Raw genomic sequence first — 26,256 nt, 5'->3', positions numbered from 1 at the left:
TGTGAATGCTCACAGCGGCAAACTTGAGCCCAGCACCCGGTGGCCTCTGCCGCGTCTCCACCCCCCCCCCCCCCCCTCCGTCATCTATCATGCACTGTCGGAAAAAATGACGCTGTAAACGCCAGCTCTTGTTTTACGAGATGTTCATACACCGACGATAGCAAACTTAGCAGCACGCCACGTCGCATACATTTTTCTTTCGTTTCTTTTTTTTTTGTGTCTATGGTGAATGAAAGTTAATTGAGCAACCTGAAATGTCATCGCGTTAACTTCATGCTCTCATTAGCGCGAGCCTGCCCTCCGTTACGACGTGTATGGTATATGCGTGTGTGCCCATACGTTTGCTATCCTTTCTTCAGCGCTTTGTTTATCATATGCGTCCTTTTATATTTTAATTCTATCATTTAGACTGGTGCCTATCGGGTCGAAAGCTCAGAACACCGATTTGTTTTACGAGTTAGCTCCTGTGTTTTAACTGCCCTTGTCGTATGGTGTGGTGGGGGGATGTTTTTTACGGCAATTATTTCTCTGGGCACCACGAAAACGCGGCTCGCCCGATAAGCGTTTACCGCCTTTTTACTCGCCTTGCTCCGAGCTTTCGTGCAGTCGCGTCTGCGGCTTTCTCGGCGACCCACCTTGAAATTGGCTATTAAAATGTTTATGTTCTTCACTAACTGCGATAGCCTTCTTCACACGAAGCTCGTAGATAACTATACAGTATGTGCGATTAGCTAAATTCTCGGACTTTACGTGCCAAAACCACGACATGATTACACGACGGACGCTGTAGTGTGGGACTCCGGTTTCATTTTGACCACCTGGGATCCTTTACGGTACGCGGGCGTTCTTGCACTTCGCCCCCATCGAAATGCAGCCGCAGCCGCCGCAGCATTTGGGCAGCGTCTACGCCAAGGCCACGACGCAACCACGGCGGGTATGCGCGATTCGATCGGCCCATCAGCTCGAAAAGTTGGAGGGGTCGTGGAACGCCCCTATATATGAACCCTCCGTCATTATCCATGATCATTATCATTATCCTTATCATTAGCATTATAACCATTATCCCTTTTGACTCTTACGCCTCCTGTAAGGGGTGCACGGAACGTATTGTGGTACTGACCAGCCCGTCTCAAGACGCAGCGTTTTATTTTCAACAACATGAAGCTAACCTCCTTGCACCTATCAGTTGTATTACTGCTACTATTATTATTGTGTTACACTTTAATAATATTGGGTTTGTTATTATTGTCCTGGTGCAGTGTTATCATTAATAATGTTGCGGTACACTTGTATTATAATTGGCGTTTTCTTTGCTGATATCTTGCACTGTGGTTTTACACGAAAAAATGATTTGTGCCATATTTATTTTCGTTGACATTTGCGTAGTGTAACAGACGTGTTCACCCCCCCCCCCCTCCCTACATAATTCCGAAATGCCCTGAGGGTAAAAATAAATGGAATGAAATATATAGTCATCTATACATCCGACACGTGCGTCAAGACTACTAAATTATCCTAAAGATAATGAAATACAGCCTTTATAATACATTTTGATGTCGAACATTTTGTAGCCAACCTATATAAGAGTAATGTAGCTACAGTACGTCCTCCAGTACATGCAAAAGAAAGAGAAGGAGACAATTTGTTTACAGAAAGGCAGAGTGGTTGGCCTGACGCAGCGTGTTCCAACCATGCAACTATTATACGTACATTGATCGAGGGAGAAAGAAACGAGTGGAACGAAATGATTTCGAAGGACAGGGGAGCGGATTATACGCTACATACACTTAGCGTTACGGCATTGTTACAGCAAAGTCAGCCTTCTCCACGCAGTGTCAGGTAGAAACCTTTAAGTGATCCTCATAGTCAATGCTACGCGGACTATGTGAAGACATTCGCTCAGAGTGAAGTCCCCATCAGGACCCGAGTAGCGTTATCTTCCTCATTCATTGATCGTGCGGGTAGCTCGTTAAGAAAATGGCGTAACGGTTGCTCTTTCATCGATATTTACGCAGTGACATGCACGCGCGTGTTCTTTGTTTATGTCCTCGCCGTTCGCGTAATCCACTGGATGCACGCTCGGTGTTTGCTTTATTCCTCCTTCACTGCTTACTCAAGGGCGACACTTTCGTGCTGAGGACGTGTCCTCGACGTTGACTGCAGGACGTATGTCACAAGTTTACTTCGCGCAATCGCTTCCTTTCCAACAACTGAGGAGTTTAACGTGGCTTCTACCCGCCACAAGCTCGACAGGAAGCGTTCGCTTTTCGATATAATGCCATTCTGAGTGACACCTCTTGCCTTCAAACCTATTGAAGACGCAGGCTATGGACACCTGCGCGCCTTCAGCTAACAGCGTGGCACCTTGGTCGCGCGCTTCCCCGTATTTTCCTAAAGCCACTCGATCTTTAAGGGATGTTATATGTGTATCTTTATTATTATTATTATTATTATTAATATTATTATTATTATTATTATTATTATTATTATTATTATTATTATTATTATTATTATTATTATTATTATTATTATTATTATTATTATTATTATTATTATTATTAGGTTGTAAAATATTTGCCCACGTTCTATTTTCCACCCATGAGTAAACAGTTCAAAACTGGTAGTCCGTTTGTCAAGTATTCCTTTATGGCTACTATATCTATACAAGTTTGTCCTTCTGCTTCATTTTTCGTTATTTTGACGCCGGCCTGCACGTCGGACGCGTTCAATCACCGAATACAAATCTGCATGAGCGCTCACACAGAGGGACTGGTCAAACGAGCGCTCCATTTGTATGCTGACATCTGACTCGCAAGAACGAACAGTTTCACAAAGCCTGCCTGTCAGGACCGCGTTTTCGTGCAGTAAATAAAATGGAAACTCAAGACTAAAGGAGACCATTCCACCCGTCAGCCACGCGACGGCTACTGTTCGATCAAGTGCTCGTAGAATGGAAAAAAAAAGAAAGAAAACAATGAAATAAAACACGTACACAGGCGACATCACTCGAAACTCCCGTGTTCCCGAACAGTATAGAGCAGAGCTGTCAAGAAACTGCATGCCGCTCACTCCCTGCGCTATACGTTTCGTGATCATCAATTTCTCACTTCGAACTGCGTGTCAAAAAAGTCGGGGACGTTCCAAAAAAGGAGCAGCAATCGCTATTTATTTTCTCTCCGTCTTTCTTTTGTTTTCTGTTCTCGAGGAGAAGGGGAACATTCTCAGGCGAGAATACAGACACAAGAGGCGCTGTTTGTACAAGACGTAGCCTGTCAAGTCCATCTAAAAGAGAAACCGGCGGGGCACGAAATGTAGCCCCCTCCCAGCAAACTTGGCTGACGCGCCACGCAGCGACGCGGCAGGCCCGCTCAGGCGTCAGCCTTCGAAAGCAAAAGCTATGCGACTGTGTCTCGTCCCCACGTCGTTTCTTTCTTTCTTTCTGGCGCGACACCCAATTCCCCCACTTGCGCCGAACGGCGCACTATACTCGCTTTTAACGGGCAGCTGTCGATTCATAATGAAGCCCTTCCTTCCTTCTTTCTCTTCTTCTCTGTGTTCTTCTTCGGCGAGATGTCGAACCTGTGTACTGTGTGCGCCACTAAGCAAACTCATGAACAACAACACGCGTCCCCGTTCCTACTTCACCCACCAACGAGCGCGCGCGAGGCAGCAACGAACGAGTCCTTATTGCGTTTCGCCCGATTCACCCTGAAAGGGGAGAGACGGACGTAAAGGAAACAAGGAAGACGTGTGACGAGATCGTCGAAAGATAGGTGGAGGGCGGAGAAACGAAACCCCATTGACCGCTGCTGCGTTTGCCGTCCCGCCCACTTGTAGCTTCTTTACGAACGTGCTTATACTTACTGTGGCAGTACTGGAAGCGAAAAATAAAGTAAACAAAGACCTATATAAGGGCCAGAAGCAGGAGAGAGAAAAAAGAACGCAACAAAAATAAATTTATGCCACTCGGTTCAGGAAAGAAAGGCACCGATGAAGACAGAAAAAGAGAAAGAAATGCAAGCCGGTTTGAATGCAAGCGCTGTGCGTCTTCTGGTTTTCTCACTTTCGGTATACCTATTTACATCGAGTAATAGCTTCAGAAAGCCTATTTCGCGCCTGCAACGTCCGTTGAATGGCTCCTGACATGACAGGATTTCGAAGAGGCGCCTTCAAGGTGTTTACGGCATCTCGACACAGCGCATGTGAAGTTGCGGATGCGCACCAAGCCCCTTGCCCTATTCTGCCCCATACGCGAAATTCAATTCCGTCGCTATAGAAGTTAAGAGACAGCAGATAACCAGGTTTGGATCTGATAGTAGTACTGGGCGCCAGCGTCTCAAAGGCTGGTCGCATGCGCACACAACAGTTACAATAGATCAGCGCGAAAAGTCCCGGCTTGCTGCTTCCTTGACATGAGCGCCATTCAGAATGAGTGAAGGAAAACGCAAAAAAAAAAAGGTAAGCAGTAAGAAACGAGGGGTGGGGGTGCTATTTCTTAGAGCGAATGTAAGCAATCACACTTACTTTGCTACCTATGGGCGCCGAACTTGAGAGCCTTGGTGACTGTTCTCGCGAGAATCGTTAATTCGCTCTGCTACAGACACTTAAAAGGCCTGGAGTAACCAGCATCAGACAGGTGCTTGCTCTTGAGGTCAAAACTGGAAACTGCAAAAATGACGAGGAAACGTCGTGGCGTACAAACTCGCCTAGAACCACCACCCTTGTGAATAGTCTGCTGCGTTCCGGCCGGACGCTTTTCTAGCTCACTTTCTCACTCTTTTCATACACTGTATCTCTATCTCACACACACACCACTCACACATACACTAATGAGGAATCAGTCTGGAAGCAATGGCACACGAGACTGCATTCCACATTGCGTGAGCAGACGACGCTTTGGCGAGGAAAGGCACACGGCTCGCTCTGGAACGTGTGTCGCATGATCAGGCTCTTTGCAGTGGCTGACATAGCAGCTACGGCTTTCGCTCCGGGCATGGTAATGTAGAACAGACGAATGCCACGTGACAGTTTAATCGAGTGAGTTGGCTCGACGGCTGCCTCTCCAGAAAGGCAAGCAGCTTTTAATGCACCGGTATCCAGGTGCGAGAATACATGACGTAGTAATCGTTTTGAACTTCGCTACCTTCCAACCAACTTTCCGCCGACCACTTGGTACTGGTCGGCCCTTCGAAAAGACAACGCGCGGCGTCTGCATCGCAGTTCAGGTGCGAGAAAGTGGGACTCGTTGCAGACTTCGTTTCTCCTCAACGTTGCAGTCAGTGCATGCGCGTTGTACCTCATCTCGCGAGTTCGCAGAACAGGCGAGACCCTGTCCCACGAGGCAAGTAAGTGTTGTCGCACTTGAAATTCTAGGCTTGCTTCTCGCCTAGTGAAGTAGTTGCCAACGAAACTGGTGACGTTAAGGCACCCTGCAGGCCTCGGATAGTTCGAGTTTATCTTACTTTTTCAGATTTTCGCTCCTCGCTTGTCGAGATCTCTCGCGTGGCGCTGCGATTTCACACCGCCAGCAGCAGATTCGAGCGAAACTTGGTCCTACAGTCTCTAGAGTAGTTTTTTTTTTTATTTACTTATTTGTTTCTGAAGTTTTCCCGTCGCCTTAAACGAGCGATGCTTGCTATTCAAGGCAGGCACATCAGCGCGTAAAGCCTTCAGTTTATCTTTGAAATGAGGGCGCTTAAAGTACCATCCACGTGAGATCCCGACTCCGGAACTTTAAGCCCGAGAATGCCGTCCGAAAAGTGAGAGCGAAGTGAGAGTGTTACGGAGTCCTCGGCGCATTTCTGTGAGCACATTTACATCCAGTACACGCCAGCTTTTAGGCCACCTAGACTGAGTCTATGTTCAGCATTCAGCAGAAACCACCACGTAAATAGCAAAAGCGTAACAGTTAGATCCTGCTGTATGCCATAGAAGAGCCTGGCCACTTCAGAAAGCAACTTCCCAAACCTTTCGTCTTCTTTCTTCGGGCAGAACGACTGCGAGGACGCAATATATAGGCGCATACGTGAAGCAGTTTGTGATTGCTTCGGAAACAGAGAGCATATTGATCAATGGATCACCCTTCGAAATCACTTTAAGTTCACACCGATCGGCCAAAGCTCCAGAACCAAAAAAAAAAAAAAAATGCTGGAAATGGCGCAACTGAACAACGAAAGAAATCCTGTCCCGTGGTGTGCGTTCTTTTCTTTGTCCTTGTTGCGCTATTTTCAGCTTTCCTTGAGGATGAGATAACTTGCCCTTAACAAAATGAAAAGACATCTGTGGGCGGCGTTGTTCCGATTGCTTACCGTCAGCGTTATTCTCCCGCAGCAGATGCATTGTGACGACACGGAAAGCATTTTGCCAAAGTGAAGCGCCCCGCTGGTTGCCACGTTTCATCGAAGTGAAAATGTCGCCAACGCTGAATGATTGACAATGCAGCTCCTCAAACGCGGCGACAACTTGAAGCGAACTTTTCGGCGGTTAATTCCGTTGCTCGCGCTTTCCTTGTGCAGCGCACACACTCTCAAAGGTACACACCATTGGGTTGTATATCTGCCACGCAACAATAATCGTTATCTGCCTTGCTTGCGTTTCCTTTCTTAAAAACGCCGCGCCCGCTACTTTTCTGTCGGGAATGCTATGTCATGCTGATAACACGCACGCCGCTCGTTACTGAGAAGTACTGGACTCGCAGCGTTAAAGAAAGAAAATGCGGACAATACGCATGACGTTTATCATTGTGTGGCAAGATACAACCCAAAAGGTGTAATTTTGTTTTAGAGTGCATGATTGGACTGCGGTGTACGACTGTCGATGAATACCTGCATACTCCAGAGGCTGTACATATTTCTCGAAGAGACCAGGTTCATGGCGCCCTCCTCACTTTTCTAAAAGATACAGACTTTGATTCCCGTCTTTTCCTTTCCTTTGTTAGTGACGAGACCTCACACACTATTTCTTATATTTCTGAACATTCTTTTGCTAGCGCGACCGGCTGTCATTTAATGCAGTCATTCTTTTCCGTTCCTACTCTTCTTTGTCAATGTTTTATCATTGTTTTTCATTATGACCTGTCATGTTGTTCTTTCTTTCCTCTTCCACTCTTCATATCTTCCGTTTCTATGTTTTTGTCCTCTCATTCCCGATGAGTAGGCAGGCGTTGTGTCATTTCATGCGGCAATTATCAGCCTGCTCCTTGCTTAATTCTCTTTATCTCTATCAATTGTGCATTCAAGCCAAATAATAATAACAGTTATACATGAATAAACAAATAATAAATAAATAAATAAATAAATGTTTATTAAAGTGGCCAGGAACCGCTACGGAGCCGTCGCACTGGTGAAATTAAAGAGTAATACGCAAGACGAAATGTACAAAGAAGACATATGTGGTAGGCATAACAATGCGAGATGTAGAAACAAACAGGGTAACAGAAAATGATGAGGCAGAAGTAAAAAGGAGTTAATCATACAACATGATTACCTACATTTATACAAAACACAGGAAATTACCTTTGAAATATATCAATACAGGAAGAATACTTAGTACGTGTTCTTTGGAGTCGAGCCATAGGACAGTCTTTGACGCAACAAGCTCGGGCAGAAAATGTGGAGTGTTGCCTGGTATACTTTTGCGGCACGGAAAATTGCACATGGTTAAGAAGCTTTGAGCAATGTATAATGCCATGGACTACCTTATAGAGGAGCAAAAGGCCTGACTTAACACGTCTTGATTTTAGAGGCGCGAGTTGAGGTACATTTGAGAGAGCTGGACTACGGTCGCCATAACGGCTAAAGGCATTGCAGGAAAATAGATACCAATTTATTCTGGGCACTTTCACTAACTTTTGTTTGATTACTTTTACATCAGTCTATGGCGTTTACTGCATCAATTTGAGGAAGAGCAACATCCCTATCATATTCCACGTGTCTTGAAACAAGCAAAGTGTCGTCTGCATATTGAAAGACGGTGTTTGTGCCAAAATTAGCTCTCCCATATCACACACATATTAGTTGAATAAAAGCGGTGACAGCACTGAATCCTGCGGCACTCCTGCTGTGAGGTACCGCAGAGTGTTGTGTACTTCATTCAGACAAACAATTTGAGACTTGAATAATATAGTTTAATATAATAATAATAATAATAATAATAATAATAATAATAATAATAATAATAATAATAATAATAATAATAATAATAATAATAATAATAATAATAATGATGATGATGATGATGATGATGATGATGATGATGATGATGTAGCTGATGGTCGCGCAATATTTAATGTGTGTCGTCTATACAATGGCTTTAAAACTCATTAGTGCAACTTCTCAAACGAAGCGGCTTCACTGAACACCGGGCTGTCATCCTGCAAGGTTGCACAAGTGTGCTGTCTTTCTTTTTTTTTTCTTTAATAAAAGAAGAAACTAGCCCAAATGACATGCACTGTTAGCGGAACTTTCAGTTATTGTAATAATCAAGTCAGCCGGGACTGTAGTGATATCTCTTAAGCTTCTAGCCCACGTGCGTTGGCTTCTAATGTAAGCCAGTTCGATCGGCTTCCAGTGGCGCACGGCGCAGGAGTCAGATCGAGTCGGCGGTTGCGAAAGCATTACCACACACATTGGGTGCAGGAAGTCCAAAGTTGGTCGAAACGGGGACGAGAATCGTATCGTGGTGTCCGCGGCCTCTCGCGAATATGCAGCCGGGACAGATAACAGCTCAATACCAGCCGTAAACGGAAGGCATTACCGTGGAGACGTCCTTGTTCTTTGCTTTCCCGATTTAGCGGTTGCCTAGCTAGAAGTACTGAAAAGCAGCTTTTCAACAATGGACAGAAAAATGTACTTAGGAAGTGAATAGTTCAGTTGTTTGATTAGTTAAAACACCAAAATATCCAAAGAAAGAGAGAAAGATCTTTAATGAAATGCAGGGAATTCGGCCAGCGTAAGCGCCTACATGCTAGTCTGCATAGGGAAGGGGATCGGGGACAGTAAGGCAGTAGGACAGTAAAAGGGGGGGAAAGGCAAGAAACTATATTACTATGGTATGTAAAATCATAAGAGGCCAACAAACACTGACACCAAGGACAACATAGGGGAAATTACTTGTGCTTAATAAATGAAATAAAGAACTCGTTCTTCTCGTTTATGATATGTATAAGTGAGATAATGGCGATGGCATTGATATAAATGGGTTAGAGCTCTTCAATCAGGCCTATGTATTGAAATGAAAAAAAAAGAAAACTTAAAGCTTGACCTTGCTTTGAAAGAGAAGGCATAAGACCTAGTATGCTTTCCTAGATCTAGTAAATTTTGGGAAGCAGGCCCCATTCTACTGAGATAACGTGTTCTTTGGTCTCTGTAGCCTGGACATTCCAACAAAGTGAGTTTAACGGCTTTCTTTTTTTTTTGTATGTGCTACAGTTACCAAAATAAGGGTTAGTGGTCAGTCAAAGGTGTCACAGCTGCATTTAAAACATCCAGAGTTGTGCACGTTGACTGCGAGCAACACTGCATCAGCTTTATCTGCGTAGATTTCATTCGTGCTTATTCCTTAAGATCATGCTTAACTTTGGCTGAAGCATACTGCATATGACTGGCGCATTCCAGAGGGGGGTCCTGCCTCACCCCCTCTTTCCCTGCGTGCTTTAAAAGGGACACCCCCCACACCCTTAAGGCTGAGATGGACCCGCTAGTGCTGTTTTCGTTAACGCGATTCCACGTTATTGCTCTTTGAATGTCCTGTTGTCCTGCTAAGAATGTCGAAGAGTGGGCTTTATAACCATAGATTCAAGGTTAGGTTTACAGATACATCAGTAAGTTGAGTGAGCTAGCAACTGGCCAATAGAACATTTTTATTTTTAAGGCGAAAGGCCTTCCAGGCTCATGGTCGAGTTTGTGTCAGCAGACCTGACCGCCGGAGTGTCCGCCGAAGCATCATCACGCCATATGAAGACAGATTGAAGACAGATTAAATAATGAAAAATGATTGATAGGGATAGTTAGTGAATGATAACGTTATAATAGAAATTAGTAGAGGTTAATAATGACTAGTAATGACTTGTAATGACTACTAATGACTCCGAAATGACCAATATGTCTAACGACGGCTTGTAATGGCCACAATTGATTACTAATGACTAAAAATGCTTACAAGTGAGCAATAATGACTAATGATGACTGGAATGACTTGTAATGACTAGTAATGAGTAGGAAATGACCAATATGTTCAACGACAACTTGCAACGATTACAAATGATTAGAAATGACTAAGTATGCTTATTAATGACCGGTAATGGCTACTAATGACTGAAATCACCTGTAATGACTACTGATGACTACGAAATGACCAACATGTCTAACAACGGCTTGTAATGACCACAATTGATTACAAATGACTAAAAATGCTTAGTAGTGAGCAGTAATGACTAAAAGAAAGAAGAAAGAGAAGATTCAAAGAGAAAGGCGAATGATAAGAGGAGGAAGAGTAGGCTTTCGCCGTTCATCTCTTAAGAGAGATCTTAAGAGACCCAGAAATTTTTCGTTCAACGAGTAGTACTTCAAAAACCGGCGCCTTGATCAGTTCCGCAGCAAAAAGTGGAGATAGTCGCTCCGAATTGTTATTTCAAGAAAGAAAGAAAGAAAAAAAAGAAAGAAAGATGCTCATGTGCGCAAACATATTATAGGGGGCACGGCGCATGTTTTACTTCCGTGCAAAGGCCGTAACAGATTCCCCAGATTTGTTAAAACACTAGTTGTACTACTGCGTACGTATCACATGTTTCATATGCTACTCCGGTACCTTATATCCCATGCATTATCCGTAGGATGCTAATGCATGCGCTAGAAAATTACGTTCTTCAAACGCTATAAAAAATATATCAGTCTACAATATCATATGTCATATCGTGTCTCACATCAAGCCTGAAAAGACACTTGTGGACAGCGCGATCTCAGGAGCCGAGTCTACAACGCTCTCCGTTCGCAAAGGCGGCTTCGTGGTGAATGACCGGCGGTCATCACTGATATTACGTTCACTATCAGTATATGGACCGGTGCCTATTCTTACGAGCCTCTGTTGCACACGCGATTTGTTACGAACCGTCCGTGCATGCTCCGTCAGACGCACTATACAAAAGGAAAGTTCTAGATGCTTCTTACCGTTCTTTTTTCGCGTATATACTCTTCGTTTCACAAACTAAATCGCTGCGCGGCAAGAAAATAAAAAGACTTAACTATATACCGGGTCACGCTTGCTAGCCTCTGCTCGTCGCAAAGAACTTGTTCGCAAACTTGTATTTCCTGCACTCGCTTCCTGCTGCGCCGCACGCGAACGGCGCTCTCTTCGGACACTCGAGCACGCGTCCTTTCCGAGTGCCGTTTCCTCCTGCCGACGGAGCCTGCGCGACAAAGCGCTTCTCTTTGTCCAATCCGGCAGTTGAGCTTCCCGCACGGTTTTACGAGTCCACGCTGTTCCTTCCTCCAGATGTCCGAGTTATGAAAGTATAAACAATAACGACGCAACGATCTCTTTAGTCCTTTCTCATATGCGCCCTCTGAACAATGCCCAGATGTCCGAGTAAGTGCGGCGGGTTAAAAAACGCGTTTTTTCTTTCTTTCGTTATCCTTATTGCTATAGCTGTCTTCGTCGTCCTTTCTCCATTACACCGCCGTGCGAAAGTGACGGGACGCATCCGCCATCCTCTACACTGCAATTTTCGAGACGGCACAAAAAAATAATAATAAAGAAAACGAGCAAAGTGGCTCACTTTGGGCGTGAAGCTCAACTCGCCTTTCTTCGTGTGTGTGTGTCCGTGCCGCGGTTATAAATAGGCGCACCCCATCACCTTCCGCGCGTGCTACTAAACAGCCCACGCTATTCCAACGAGCGTGGCAGACGTGCGAGCAGGAAGCTGACCTCTGGGGTCGGGCCGGCGGGAGCCAGCCGACCTGACCGGCGGCCGCTGTTCTCTCCGGAGGCGCTCGAGACTCCTTCGCGATGTGCTCCCACGTACAGGACGTCCCGCGGCGCGGTCACTGTCATTCGAAAGAAACGCGCCGTCTATAGGGCTCGACCGCCACGACCTCTCCCGTGCACAATTGGCCCTCCGGCGAAACCGAGCGCCGGTCGTATCCGGGCCACTCTCTCTTGTATACACGCCCCGCTTCGAAAACTGCGCCGTACACGCTCGCCACGAGAGATATATAGAACGCCGCCCGCGTACAGGGGGTCAGTCTATTTAAAGTGGGCCCGCGAGCGGTGATCAGAAGCCGAGCGCGTCCGCTCGGATATTGCCGTGATATCGCTCGCGGATTGGCTCTTGTTACGGCTCCCGGTGTACTACGCGCTGTCTATACGAAAACTGTGGTATTCTTTCCACCCTGTCGGTATCGCGGTCGGCACCTGTCATGCGCGGGCCACGACAAATGGGATACACTCCCCGTCGTGCCCGCAGGGTCTCCTATATAAAGCGCGCTCGCGAATGTTAGTCGGCAGCGGCTCGCCTCCCCTCGGCAATCGCCGTGATGTCTCAAAAACGGACCTTTCAGAAGCGACGACTGAGAAACGGCGAGAACAGACTGCTGTGCTGTGCTCGTATTAAATTTGGCGATATTTGGTTTGACCGGCTGGGTAGCACGGGATTGGGGCCGAATAAATTCAGCGTCTCTGATCCATGTCATGACGCTGACGTCAGTCGTATGGAAGCGTATAGCGTGTGTATCCTATGTAATGCGTAGGGGAGATAACCGGTGGTCCACTTGAATTGGGAGCCAAAGGAAGGAAAGCGCAGTCGACGACGGCAAATAATTATGTGGTGTGATGAAATTAGGATATTTGCAGGCGCAATTTGAAATCATCCAGCGCAAGACTGTTGGAGATCGTTGGAGGTAATTGCAGACTGTTGGAGGTAATTGCAGACCGCTGGGAGAGGCCTCCATCCAGAACTGGACGTAAGAGTAGGGTAATTATGAAAATGATGATGAAAATCATCGTACGTTTTAGAACCATTACTCTTGACAACTAGCGGTTTGAATTACACCGCTAAGTATGCCATGTACTAAAATAAGGTAACCTATAAGGGAACTACACTTGGGGAAGTAAGTTTCTACGATCCACAGGCAGTCCTATATAGGCGTCTCCTAGACGACTTTCGCTTGTCGGGGACGTAGCATTACTTCGGTACAAAATTCGTAGACTGTGTGGTTCATGAGCTTCCACTAGGCTAACTTCACCAAGGTGGTAATTAGGGATAGTATGAATGCTACCGCGTACTAATGTCACTCGGTAGATTATAGGTAAAAAGGCGGAATGCGAAAGCGCTTTTAGAGCGCAGCTCTTTGGCGTCCGTTCCTGGGTTTCGCGTCGTCGTCGGCGTCGTCGTCGGCGTCGTCGTCGGCCTCGTAACCAGCTCCGCCCCCCTTTCATCCCCCCAGCGCTAGCAGCGACCGACTGATACCGCTGGATGCCGCTGACGCCGCTAGAGAGTCAAGATAACGTGACTGCATAGAACACCGTCGCCGCCATGCAGAAAGAGGAGGAAAGGGTCCCCCCCCCCCCCTGTTCTTGTGTGGCGGATAGCTGGGGTTGACTCACTATCGCCGTCAGCGGCATCAGTCAGTCGCTGCTATCTCTTCCCTCCTCCCTTTATCGTGTTGTCCGCTTGCTGCGCGCGCTTCTGCCCCCATCGTTTGCCGCTGGGTGTGCACGCCGCCCCCCTCCGCTTCCGCTTACTGCTGGTTGCTCTCGACGGCGGCGATGAGCCTCCGCTTCGGCGGCGCGAACTGCAGGGTCTTCTCGGCGGCGGCGATGAGCTTCTGCTTCAGCCTCGCTTACTGCTGGTTGCTCTCGACGGCGGCGATGAGCCTCCGCTTCGGCGGCGCGAACGGCAGGGTCTTCTCGGCGGCGGCGCTTAGCCTCTGCTTCCCCCACGGCTGTGACAACCTCGCGAGGCACTTGTATAGATCTCGTCTTTGAGAATCAAGCATTGGTGTACCAAGTCGAACATATATCAGTCTATTTCTCCGACCACAAAGCTTCCTTCATGAGTGTCAAGAACTGTTAGTGGAGTCTTTGTTAAAGGAATACGTGTGAAAAATAAAAAAAAAATTATGTGATAGCGCATACATGTGTTGCTCGATTTCTTTGCCTCAATCTATCCAAAAGGTGAAACAGCTTATTTGCTGCGCTCACATTTCGCATTAGGAAGTAACGTAATCGTCGGTAATTTTTTTACCGTGCACAGGGTGCCCGTTAAGAAAACGGAGGTTATCAGTACTACCCCGGGAGCCCCCACTACGGCGTGCCTCGTAATGAGATTTTGGTTTTGACACGTGAAAGCCTAGAATCTAATTTTAGTTTATTCTTTTAGCGCTATTTAGTATCCCACTTCACTAAGGTTGCTTTAAGATATTCTATAGGCAAATAATAAAAAAAAGGTATGTCTAAGGTCGTAAATCCGCAGTATGCTCAAAGATATATAGACTGCGGACTTTATAGAAATCCGTACATAAACTTCCTATAGAACGCTGAAATCAATTTTACTGACAGACGAGTGATGAGCCTTGATATTTTTTTTTTATTTCCTTCCCAATAAGTTGCCTACAAGGAATGTTTCGTCCAGAAGAAACGCCTCAGTATCTGCGCACAATAAGCGTTTCTACCTGACTTCTTCTTTGTGCATGTGTCTGATTTCACATTGCACCCTGTTCTACATATTCACAGAGTTTGGACTACATGCATGCCGCGGTAACGTCTGTGAAGCTCAGCTTACTTGCACCCGTTGTTTTCCGGGACTGCTTCGCTTTAACGAGCAGGAATCCCCACTTTCGTATGCACACTGTAAATCTATCTCCTAAGATATTATTTATAACAAATGCATTTCGCATCTGCAGAAGTGAAGAAATAAAAGAGGTTTCCTTTTACTCTTATATGGCGTGATGTGCTATTCGCGATCCTGTCCAATAGTCCATTGTCCCGGCGGAACGTGTGGATATTACTAGCCGACATGCACGCCTACGTAACGGTTCGAAAGCACGGCAGCGCCATCTGATACTTTTCCGGCCCTCGCCCGCCTCTTTTCACAGTCGCATGCTGATATCTCGCGCCGCTTGTAATATGCGCGTGCTTGGCCTAGGAGTTGGCGGGGCCTCCGCTGCCGCCACACTCTGCTACTTTCTCGTCTTTCTTTTTCGTGGCGAAGGATGGCGCTCGCGGTAGCCACCCCAAAGACACCCTTGGGGGATCTCGAACAATATATACGTCGGCCCAATCAACGCCGCCGCCAACGAGGTGGGGGTACAGTTATATATAGAAGCCAATTTGAGGTCGCACTCCGGGCGTAGCTCGGCTGACCTTCGCCCCCCCCCCCAAACTCCCTCTGCAACCTGCCAACCTACTCGTCCTGCAGCGCTCCACAATGGGCCGAGTGGACGCGGCCCCTCCGTCGCGAGTCACGGAGATCGCCTTACCAATGGCCGAGAGCTTGAAAAGGAAAAAAATAAGAAAGAATACTTTCACGGTGGGTCAGCGGTGGCTCCCGTTGACCCGCGGACGTGACTTTCCTCCTGGCTTCAAGCCAATCGTGGCCGAAGCCATGCCTGCATGGCCCGGCGTCCTCCTCATTAGAGCTAATGAGTTGCGATATCATGCAGCTCTCGTAGCTCGTTCCCAGCTCCCCCCCTCCTCCCCCCCCAATTTTTTTTCTGCCTATGCTGTGGATAAAGCGGAATCGCAGTAATGACGCAGGATTCACTGAATGCAACGTAAGAATGCTAAACTGATGCGCAGACCCTTAATATAAGGGCCGATGCACTGTCGAGACCAAGAAACACTGGAGGGTGCGCAGTTTCGAAGAAAATAAGAAAAATGTATATATGGTACATGCATAATATACTAAGGGGGCAAAGGAAAGACAGGGAGGTTAACCAGAGATTATCTCCGGTTGGCTATCCTGTACTGGGGGAGGAGTAAGGGTATGCGATAGGTGAGAGAGAGAGAAGGATTAAAAAAAGGGGGAAAAACCTACACACGCACGTACATGCACGTACACACGAACTGTTTCTGTGGGCACTGCCACGCAGCCCGCAAAGACGTTCCTAGTCTTACACAGTGTCACCGTACAATCCTACGTCACACAGTGTACAGTCACAATCTGTCAAAAAGTCCCGTGTCTTTCAAGTACCGCAGCTGCGCCTTCATAGCGGATCGCGCTGATGTTCGCGTAGGCCAGTTTCCAAGGATCTTGTTCTCTGTCATTGGGCGCTTGTCCAGTTTGTCTAGGACTGCTCTTTGCGGGTTGAAACGAGAACACTGATAAAGAAGGTGCTAGATTGTTTCATTGCACCCGCAGAAATCACAAAGTGGGCTGTTGGTCATTCCGATAAGAAAAGAGTACGCATTTGAATATGCTACTCCTAGCCATAGACGGACTAGAAGGGTGCGTCACGTCGTGGTAGCTCGGGCGGAACACGGAGCTGTAAATTAAGGTCCAAGGTATGAAGGCGTGCACTTGTGAACTCAGATGAAGTCCACTGAGCTAATGTCAGGTCACGCTTAAGTGCGGAAAGTTTTTTCGCTGAGTCGGCTTCGAAAGAGGAAGAGCAACGCAGTCGACGCTGTCATAGGCAGATAGGGCAGCTGCGTCTGCTCGATCATTGCCATGTATTCCACAGTGACTAGGCAACCACTGATATATTATACCGTGTCCTTCGACCAACCATAAGAAACGACATTAATGCTATCTTCGGCTGGTCGTTTCTGAGCACTCTGGAGCGCTCTCGCTAGCGGCGTTGTCTTCGGCTGGTTGAAAGAGGGTGCGCGCCTTGCGTTCGGCTGGTTCTTCTCGATTGCTCTCCTCTATCTTGGAGCGCTCTGAGGCGCTCCGAGCCCTGTCGTCGGAGCAGTCATCGAGACTGAAACGTCATCGCAGCGCCGCGTCGCTGCTGTTGGCGACGGCCCACCGTAACCTTGGCAACCTAGGCCACTGCATGCTGGCGTCTCGACGAACGTTCGTCCCGCCGGCACGTCCGCCGGTCTTTCCGGCAGCGCCGGGAGATTTGGATAGGCGAAACATCGGACGTTGGCAGTAGTCACGTGGTTTCGCATCAGCAATTTCCTCCTCCGAGAGCGAGTGGCACGTTCGGCTTGCGCACTTGTCCCCTACCTTTGAGCTCGGGGAACGACCGATCTACCCGACTCTGCTTCGGGGCATACAGGCGACCAGTCGAAGATACCATAAGAAACAACCGAAAAGTCACAGACAGCTATTCGCTTTAAAAAATCGACAGAACAAGAAAGTACTTTGCCGATTGTGACTACAAGATGCAGAACGCCTGCCATGTTCGAAAAGTAAGCAAGAACGAGAGAAGGGAAAACGAAAGAGAATAAATGACAAACGCTGAGCAAAAAGAGAAGCGCAGTTGTCGGAGCGGTATATTTTACATGCACGGACACATAAAAAGGAAAATTGCTTGGAACTGCTTATTATAACGTGGCACGGTGCAGTAAAAAATAAAATACTATCAGCAGGCAGAAATGTTTCTACATTGCAGTGCAACGAAACGAATGGCTGCTCCACCTCTGGTCATATGTATAGATTGGTGTAAGTATGAAGTTTTACTTTCTGCGATCTGCTTCACGTAATGCCTTAGATGAAAGAAGCAAAATGCATATTATGTAAATACTTGTAACCTCATTATTTCTCCCTGTTATTCTACAATACATCTTCCTCAATCATTGTCAATATAACACTTCGTAGCCCTGTTTTGAACAACTAGCTTGCGCAGCCCTGTAGCAGATGCCTAGCATTTTCGCGCTCTTTAGCATTGCTTTTCTTTTTTTCCTCCAGACGTTCTCTTTTTGTGCGTTTAAGCATTAAAAGGGAGACGTGCAATGTTATATTTCATGTCTACAGCACTTGTTTTAAGAAAAGCGTGTATCTCACCGGTCATGACTTTGACACTTTTGTCATTCGGCTTCCTCCCTCTGCTCATCCACCTCTCTCATCATCATCCTCGCCATCACCATCATCCTGAAAAACAACAACAGCAACAACAACACCGTCACACTCACCGTCAACTACAACTTGTATTACATCCCGCCTTCTAAACCATGCCTACAAGAATGCCGTAAAACTCGAGCGCACAACTTAATATGTTCATGGTTGCGCTCCCTGGAGTTTACATCGGCAGATGCGAGCTGCAGCATACACGATTATTTTTTATACTCTCCTCTTTATCTATCTCCTTGTTCTATTTGCGGGTTCTTTGCCCTTCTTCATTTTCCAGCTCCAACCGAGGAACAACCCGTGAACGGAAGTCGAATGAAGCCAATACCGACAAATTGAACGTGCAGAAAACTTGGTAGACGGGTGCGATGAAAAAATTTATGGTGTGAGGACTGGATACAGCTGGTGTCGCAGTTTAAAAGACCTAGAAAATGTTTTCTTTTTCTTCTTTGGCAACTTACTTGTGCCTTTTCTTAATAAGAATCGAACCATATTCCATTTGAGCGTTCCTTTCTGTAATTTCTTTTTAATCTATCCTTGTTAGGGTTAAACAGGAATTGTTTACGTTTACGCATCAAAATCTGGCCAGTCCCCCATCGCAGGAACATGTGCAATTTGATCACGTAAGTAATGAAAGCAGCAACGGAAGTCGGCACTATACAGATGACGAACGAATGACTAAGCCTCTCTACCAATCAGAGTACGGTGTGAACGACACCCCACCCACTTTGTCAACACCGACTAGCGGTGTCTATACTTTAAGCTCCCTGAGAGACGGTATAGTCTCCTCGATACAGTTTGATTAGTTTGTATGTTGCGTATTGTGGTTTGTTATGTGCCTGCAACGTGCACTGTGCGTATCGTGTAATTTTGTGATCACTGTCATCTGGAGTAGCATGCTAGACGTTCCGCCAGAACCCTCCCCCCCTTGCTATCTTCTTTCTCTCTCCCTCTCTCCATCTATATATATATATATCCACCCACCCACTTTCTTCTTGTTGCTGGAGGCGAACATAATATACATACAACTGCTCTTCGCACGCTGATACCCGCGACGTTCCTCACAGCGCTGCGTGGCCGCGGCACTGGGCGCGTTCCTGTGGCTGGCGTTGCTGAGCGGCGTGTGCAGCGGCTACCGGGACTCCTCGTCGTGGCAGGCGCTGGCGCCCGGCGCGGCCGAGCACAAGCTGGCCAGGGCGTTCGTGGTGCACCTCCCCATCCACACGACACAGCTGGAGCCCGTCGAAGATCAGAGGCAGCCGGCCAGCGTCGCGGCGCCTCCGGGAGGTCAGGCCGGCTTCGAGGCGCACGGACAGAACCAGGGTTCGTTGAAGAAGCGCTCGCGCCGGCGCAGGAGACGGAGGAAGTACTACCGCACGCGCAGTTCCACTGCGCGCGTCGGTCCTGGTGCCGCGCACCCGAAGCGCGGCGTCCGAGTGCGAAAGAGGAGGCCGGCAGTGTGACTGTATATAGCGTACCGGCGCAGCCGTGGTACACAGTGGTATACGCTGCACTAATATACACGACGCTAACACGCTACATTAACACACTGCACTACTACACTACACTAGCGCACTAGCGCGTGACTCACGGTGCCATGGCTTTTAGAAATGCGAGTCCCCCAAACACTCCGTATAGGCACGAGTGCTGCTGACACTATGCCGGGCGTGAAAATTGTTTCTCGGAGTGCAGTGCAGAGTGCGGATTCTTCGGTAGACGCCGTGTTTCACGAGTTCAGTCATGCGTATATATATACAGTATACTGTGAATTCCGAAAAAATTGCTCCCCCGAATCAACCGCTATGCACTTTTTCCTGCACGCCTCCTGCACACTTTCGTCATTTACGTGGCTGCAACAATGCTGACAGCTTTTTCAGTAGCATTCAGAAACAGAGCTATACACAAATAGTTCAATGCTTTCTTTGTCCGTATCAAGGGTTGTCCGGGGTGTTCATATCGTTGAGGGATCTTGCCCCTCAATTTTACGGTAAAGGACGGCATGGATGCCTATAGAATCAGCCGGCGCGTTCGTAACCGATGCCTCTTGAGCCAGAACGGCACCATGTCGGACAACCATGCCAGTTCGCGTAGTCAGCAGCCCGTGCCGCAGTTAGCAGAGCTTGGGAATGTCTTTTTGTCAAAAGCGCCGACCGACATTACCGACGGCCGTTCCAGTGCTGAAAGGGGTATTGGGTGGTGTAATGCCGATATAAGGGAATGGAAAGTGACAAACTGTCGCGTATGCAGACCGGAAGGGTGTACATAATGTCAGAGTACAAAGAGCGAGCACCATGCCAGCATCTTCCGCGGACGGGCTTTCCTCTGTAACTGCAATAAAAGGCAGGGGCCGCTGATCCGTATTAAATGGGATAATTTTACACACGAGACAAACAGCCTCGAAGGCCTTGAATTCATCTGTAGTAAGTCGTTCCCATTTTCTCGCAATATATATATATATATATATATATATATATATATAATCGGAGGATTCGGCAACCAAGCGTCAGTAGCAAATTTCAAAGCTAGAAACAATGTAAAAGAATTCAAAACACAGAAATTTCGCTACATTTCATGTTTGGCATGACGTTAGGAATTAGCTACACGTGTAAAAGTTGCTGGCATGGTTAATTTCTTGAGGAGGATATGAAAATATGGCACTGCTTTAGCTTGCTTCGCATAATCACAGGGTCTAATAGCCGTCCATCACTATATACTCCCTTACGAAGCAACAACGTTATTCCATGCAACTTGTTTCTTATGTGGTTTCATTAAGCTCATTCTTGCCTAATTTCTGCGAGTATATCCAATGACGACAAACATATCATGTCACGCATTTCTCTGTCATGCACCTATATTACCCATGCTTTATGTGTTTGTAACTAACATGATCCATATGTATCGCCCAAATATTAAATATAAGAACAGGGATTCAACAAGAAAAAAGGTCACGGCGCAAATGACATATCTGTTGATACATTCCTCCCTTTGACTAGAAGTGCGATGACAAAAGACGTAGTTGAAAACTATGTAACCATTCTGACAACCTTGTGCGCGCAGAAATATCCGACAGGAGAGTTTCATATCTCTCCCTGTGAAATTCTCTTGTCGGATATTTCTGTGCGTCCAAGGCTGTCAGAATGATTACATAGTTTTCACCTATATCTCTTGTCATTGCACGTCTAGTTGGAGCTCCACTGTCGGCCTCTGTAAATTTTTGTAAGGCCCTAACGGTAAGGGTGTTACCAGTGCGACAAGAAAACACCCTCAAGGGTGCAGATATTCTTACAGTGATATCACAACACTCCTTGCGCAATAACTAGGACTGTTGCTCCCGATTTCTTTGTTTATTCTGCGTCAAGGCACAATAAAGATCAAGCGGTGATGACACATTTTTATGTATTTGAAACAGTTTGCCAAATCAATCTGCAGGTTTCTCGTTTACTCGCTTTGACCTACTTGTAAACTCCCCTCAAAGCTTTCCCTCCTTATGAAGCGTACGTCAAATGGAAATACGTCACATATGAGTGTAAAATTACTTTTGGTACCTTCCTTCATGTCACATCCCCTGTGTATTTATCGCACGTTTTTCTCGCATAGCGGAATGCAAGAGTATGTCGAGTGGTCGAAGAAGTGACTTAGAGCTTCTTTCTTGCAAGGTAAGGTCGGCGGATGAGAAGTCTAAGTGCAGTAAAGCCTGCATGGTGTACCTTTGTGCGAATGCGAAGGAAGAAAAGAAAGATGAGCATTGAAAAATGTAGCGTGTGCAGCGAAAATAATGCTGCAGGTAAACGATGTACCTCTTTCGCTCCATGTGACCAAAGCGGCAGGGATGTCATACCCAACCATAAGGCGGCGTTTGACAAAACAGAACGGGAAAGAAAAAAGAAAGCACTTTCATATTAAGGGACGACAGCGTGAAAAACCACAGATAATTTTGCACCGGTAGAGTTATTTCAAAATTATTTAGTTCTATTAGTTTTATACAGTATTCTTTCAAAAGTGTTTTATATATAACTAAATAGAAACACTAACTCACTTTATTCTAGTATTATTTTAAAACTCTGCTTGCACCTCCTTGAGAGAAACAAGGCGATTATGAGGAGGCATGATGAAATCTGATGACGCAAGCGTGGCATCAATGATTTCACGGTATTTTTTGCTTACTTAACCATTTTCGCACGGTAAAAAAATGAAAAAGAAAAGCACCGATGATAGCGATATTGCCTAATGCGAAATTTGAGCGGAGCGCTCGAACGGCAAGGTCCTCTCGGCGACAGCGCTTAGCTTCGGCGGCGCACACCTCTGGATTTTGGCGTCGGCTGCGTTGAACCTCTGCTCGTACTAGTGCTATATGCTAGTGTATAGTGTAGGAACAGTGTATATGCTATATACAGAAACACTAGCTCGGGGCAGCTAGTGTTCCTGTATTGATTCCAGCCAGCGTTTAGCAGTTTTCCGCCGGTTGCGTCGCTCATTGTTCATAAAAAAAAGCTTGAACACGGGAACACTTGGCTCGCGCGGAGCGCATTCTCTAGCGGCGGCGGCGCAGGCGATGTTGCACATGCGCAGTGGGAACGAGGCCCACGCCAGCGCTTTGTTTCCATATATGGTATCGATGGACGCGCTCGGTGCACGCCTCAGTAATGACGTCATCGGCGGCCGGGTGACGGCACACGCTACTATGGCACCATCTCGTAGCGGGTCGCCGCCGTGGAGCTCTTCTCGTGCGGCACTCCGCTTTCCTCCTCACCCTTTCGCCATACTCTCCTCCTCCGCTTTCCTCCTCGCGCTCTCTTCGCTATCGCAGGAACGCTATCGCTATCTCTCAACGCAGGAACGGACGCCTAAGAGCTGCGCTCTAAATGTTACTAAATTTTTTCACGCTCAGTCCTTGCTTGCTTTAATTAGAAGGCAATGTGGTCCCTCTCTATTAATGAACAGTGAACTGGCTGTTCCCGAGCAGATATATTCAAAATACACGTCTTCATGGCGAGCCACGGTGTGAGGGCTTCAGTATGGCTTCGCACCCATTTTGTTTTCATCTACCCACTTTCCTGTTTTCCAAACAACCGCTCACGGTACGAGTGACCTATATGGGTCCCAGGCATGGAACGTACCCACCCAGTTGATCCTAATATTTCGAATTGGTGTCGATTTGAGAGTTTTCAAAGCAAGAGTAACGAGCTATACGCTCCATAGTTGTACGTCGAAGCTCCGTTCACAAGCGGAAGCCCAAAGAGAGTACTAAATGAACCACACAACGTATATCTACAAAGGGGGCAAAGCAGGGCGTTCGACTCGCGTAAACTTAATGCTTGGGTATAAGTTGTTGCCCTTCAGGACCAAAGAGTCGCGTGCTGGCGGCCTGCTGTCCAAAGAACCAGTGGCAGTGGCCTCCTGGTGAGTGACTGAAAGCGACCATCGGAATGAGTTAATTTATCGACTCAGAAAGAAGTGATTAAAGTGTCGAAAACATTATGCCGTACTCTGCTCCTCTCTGACAGAAATAACGCAGAAAGACGCTATATAGTTGATACACTCCCAGCGATAAACAGGGGAATAAAACCAGGCGAAACTCACAGTTCCTCTTGACACTCGAAACAGCAGAGGAGGAGGAAAAAACTTTACGAACGATACATGAAGGCTCAATATATTTGGTTGCTCGCACTGATTTAGTCAGCGCGAGGACACGTGAAGTGAGAATCAACTGTGCAGCTAGAACGCTAGACTAACAAGGAACACGCGTTCGAATTATGAGAAAACGAACTTAATCCACCAGCTTAGGCCGAATAGATGGCGTCATGAAACAACAGTGTGCATGATGTATCATATATTAGGGTCAGGGAGAAATGAGAGCCGTGCAAGAGGCATGGCCAGGGGACAGAGCTGCGCAAGCAGCGACGGGCTGGCAAATGCCGGGACAAAATTGAAGAGGCTAGAACGCCTCTTGGAACTAGGCGTCCATGTCACCTCCACCCCACCAACAAGCCTCGTGCTTGATTCGAACATATAGTCGCAAAGGTATTAAAGCGAGATGTTAAAACACGCAAAAAGTCTGCAATTTGGGCTGATTGGATTAGATTCAGATAGAGGAAATCAAAAACAAAAGAAACACAATAGGACTTGGAAGAATACCATATTAAGAACCAACAACAAATAACAAAGAAGAAGGCAAGAAAATCACGCTTGTCACCGCTCAACAGGCACACGATAGTAACACACATTGTTATTGATTCCTGGCTGACACACTTTTTTATGATTTCTTATGCTTCTTTTAGTCATTTCCCTTTGTGTGTCTCTCCGTCATCACGAAGGCGAATGCCATTTTGTAAATAAATCCATACGTAACTAAGGCAACCATTTAAGACTGTATAACATCCATCAGCCCAAAAATTGCGATTTGTCTCCTTTCTTTTATTTTCCATTCACAGTTGGTCGCGAGCAGTTCCAGATGTCCGAAGCAGAAGAGCTGAAGAAGTTGGTGATACTTCTTCGGATTCCCCAGGAGCAACCGGCCGCGTTTCCCCAACATTCGCCGCCGCCACCCGAAGTGAAACGACAGCCCGAGTCCGACAAGGCAGCCTACGATGTCCAGGTCGACAACAAGTTGCCCATAATCCTGATAGCGCTCGACAAGCCACTCACCTCCCACGCCAAGGTGCGATCCGTGTCCGCTTGGAAGGAGCAGTTGCCTAGGCCGGCTTCGTCCAAGGAAGACCGAAGTAGCGGCAACAGCAAGGAGTGGAAGCCCATCATCTACCCCAGGAAACAGAGGCAATATAGTACGCCCGCACCCCAGCGCCAGTGGTCCCACTGGAACAAGAACCTGGACCGAAGGACGTTGTGGACCAAGGAACAGCGGCAGTCATCGTGGAAGCCTGCCGCGCCTTCTAGCGACAGCGTGCAAGCCACCGCACCCGCTAAAGAACAGCACAACGATGGGGGCTCCAACGAAGCCAAGCTACTGCTGCTCCTCGTTCACGAGAACAGCGCCGCCAGCGGAGACAGAGGTAAGACCTGGGAGCCAGCCACAGCTCAGCAGAACCTGAACGAACCGACGGCCTCACCTTGGCGGCCAAGCAACAAGCTCTCTCAACCTCAACAGCCACAGATCATGATAGACGTGATGCAGAAGAGTTGGCGCTCCGCCGGGCCTTCGCGCGGTTGGGCACAACCCCAGCAGAGGAGCTGGCAGCAGCAGCAACATCAACAGCAGCAGGAAAATCAGCAGCAGCAGCAGCAGCAGCAGTCCTTTAGGCCTCGTCCGGTGGTCTGGCATTCGGGTGTGCCGAACAGTTCGCCCCGCGGTTCCCATTACAACACCTACGTGCAAAAAAGGAACTACGACCACTACGGCGCCGTTCACCGGCACTAAGCATGCGCGCGGCTAGCGGTGTGCCAAGAAGGATTTGTTCCTATCGATCGCAGTATACAAATATATGTCGTTATCGTTAAGAAGGAACGTACCTACAGCTGATCTACAGACCCCGAGGTATAACGCGCGACACGAAATGACAGGCCGGTCGCATTGCGCGGGTGGCGCCAATAAGAGCGCGCTTCGGTATTCGAAATAGTGTGCGGACGACCTGCACGCGATGATGTCCAGTTGCAGTGCAAGTTCTTTTGTACATACCGAAATCATCTATCTGGCGGTGCCGGATTCACCGCACGTGGTTACCTGAACGTGTATACTATATATAGCCAGCATCTCTTGTCGCGTATACACTTCATGGCGCGCGAGACATATCCTGTTTTCGCGTGAGGATTTTCATGTCTTTTGTAAATGAGTGCTCCACTGCAATATCCAGCATGTTGTCATTTGAATAAATACAACAAGAACACAAATCTGTGTTGACGTGTGTTTTTATGGTCCCAGGCTTCTAGATGTACCCGAAAATTTATTTATTGCTAGCGCAGCAGTACATTTGCACCGTTGCGAGTGAAACAGCGATTCGACCTGAACAACGTGCTGCGCAAGAATCCTTCAGGCTTCTTTTCCTCGTGCACACCGATGTCAGTTCCCTTAAGACCGAACCACTTTAACAGGTGTGAATGAAACTACAGTAGTTCAAAATGGCACCCAATCCAAATTATATATAGGTATATATGGTATATAGGTATATCAGGTATATATGGTGAATTTCAGCAGGAAAAACACTCCCTGGCGCCTTTATCCCTGTAGCACCATGCATGTTTAAGTGGAGCTGACTTAAAAAGCTGACCGATTCCTTGGATAACCAAATGTG

At 47.2% G+C, this 26,256-nt stretch overlaps 2 protein-coding genes across 3 annotated transcripts in view; one reads left to right on the top strand and one right to left on the bottom strand.

The window, feature by feature from the left end:
• The window catches only part of Gycalpha99B (guanylate cyclase 1 soluble subunit alpha 2), a 218,480-nt gene extending 199,580 nt beyond the window's left edge, over positions 1 to 18,900 (bottom strand). Inside the window, exon 1 of one of the 2 annotated variants that reach the window (XM_075689146.1) lies at positions 17,948 to 18,900. The gene's annotated coding sequence lies outside the window, so the exon portion shown is untranslated. Of the gene's footprint in view, positions 1 to 4,524; positions 4,694 to 17,947 lie in introns of those variants that run through there. The other variant, XM_075689145.1, reaches the window with a different exon arrangement.
• On the top strand, positions 869 to 25,844 carry LOC142578205 (uncharacterized). The gene is made up of 3 exons (XM_075687607.1): positions 869 to 934; positions 19,078 to 19,333; positions 24,442 to 25,844. The coding sequence occupies exons 1-3, from the start codon at positions 869 to 871 to the stop codon at positions 25,383 to 25,385; spliced, it is 1,266 nt and encodes a 421-aa protein (XP_075543722.1). The 3' UTR covers positions 25,386 to 25,844.
• The last annotated feature ends 412 nt before the right edge of the window (positions 25,845 to 26,256 follow it).

This window comes from Dermacentor variabilis, chromosome 4, assembly GCF_050947875.1.
Source record: "Dermacentor variabilis isolate Ectoservices chromosome 4, ASM5094787v1, whole genome shotgun sequence".
Lineage (NCBI taxonomy): Eukaryota > Metazoa > Arthropoda > Arachnida > Ixodida > Ixodidae > Dermacentor > Dermacentor variabilis.
Note: the sequence above shows the minus strand (reverse complement) of the source record. Positions and strands in the feature narration are given on the sequence as shown.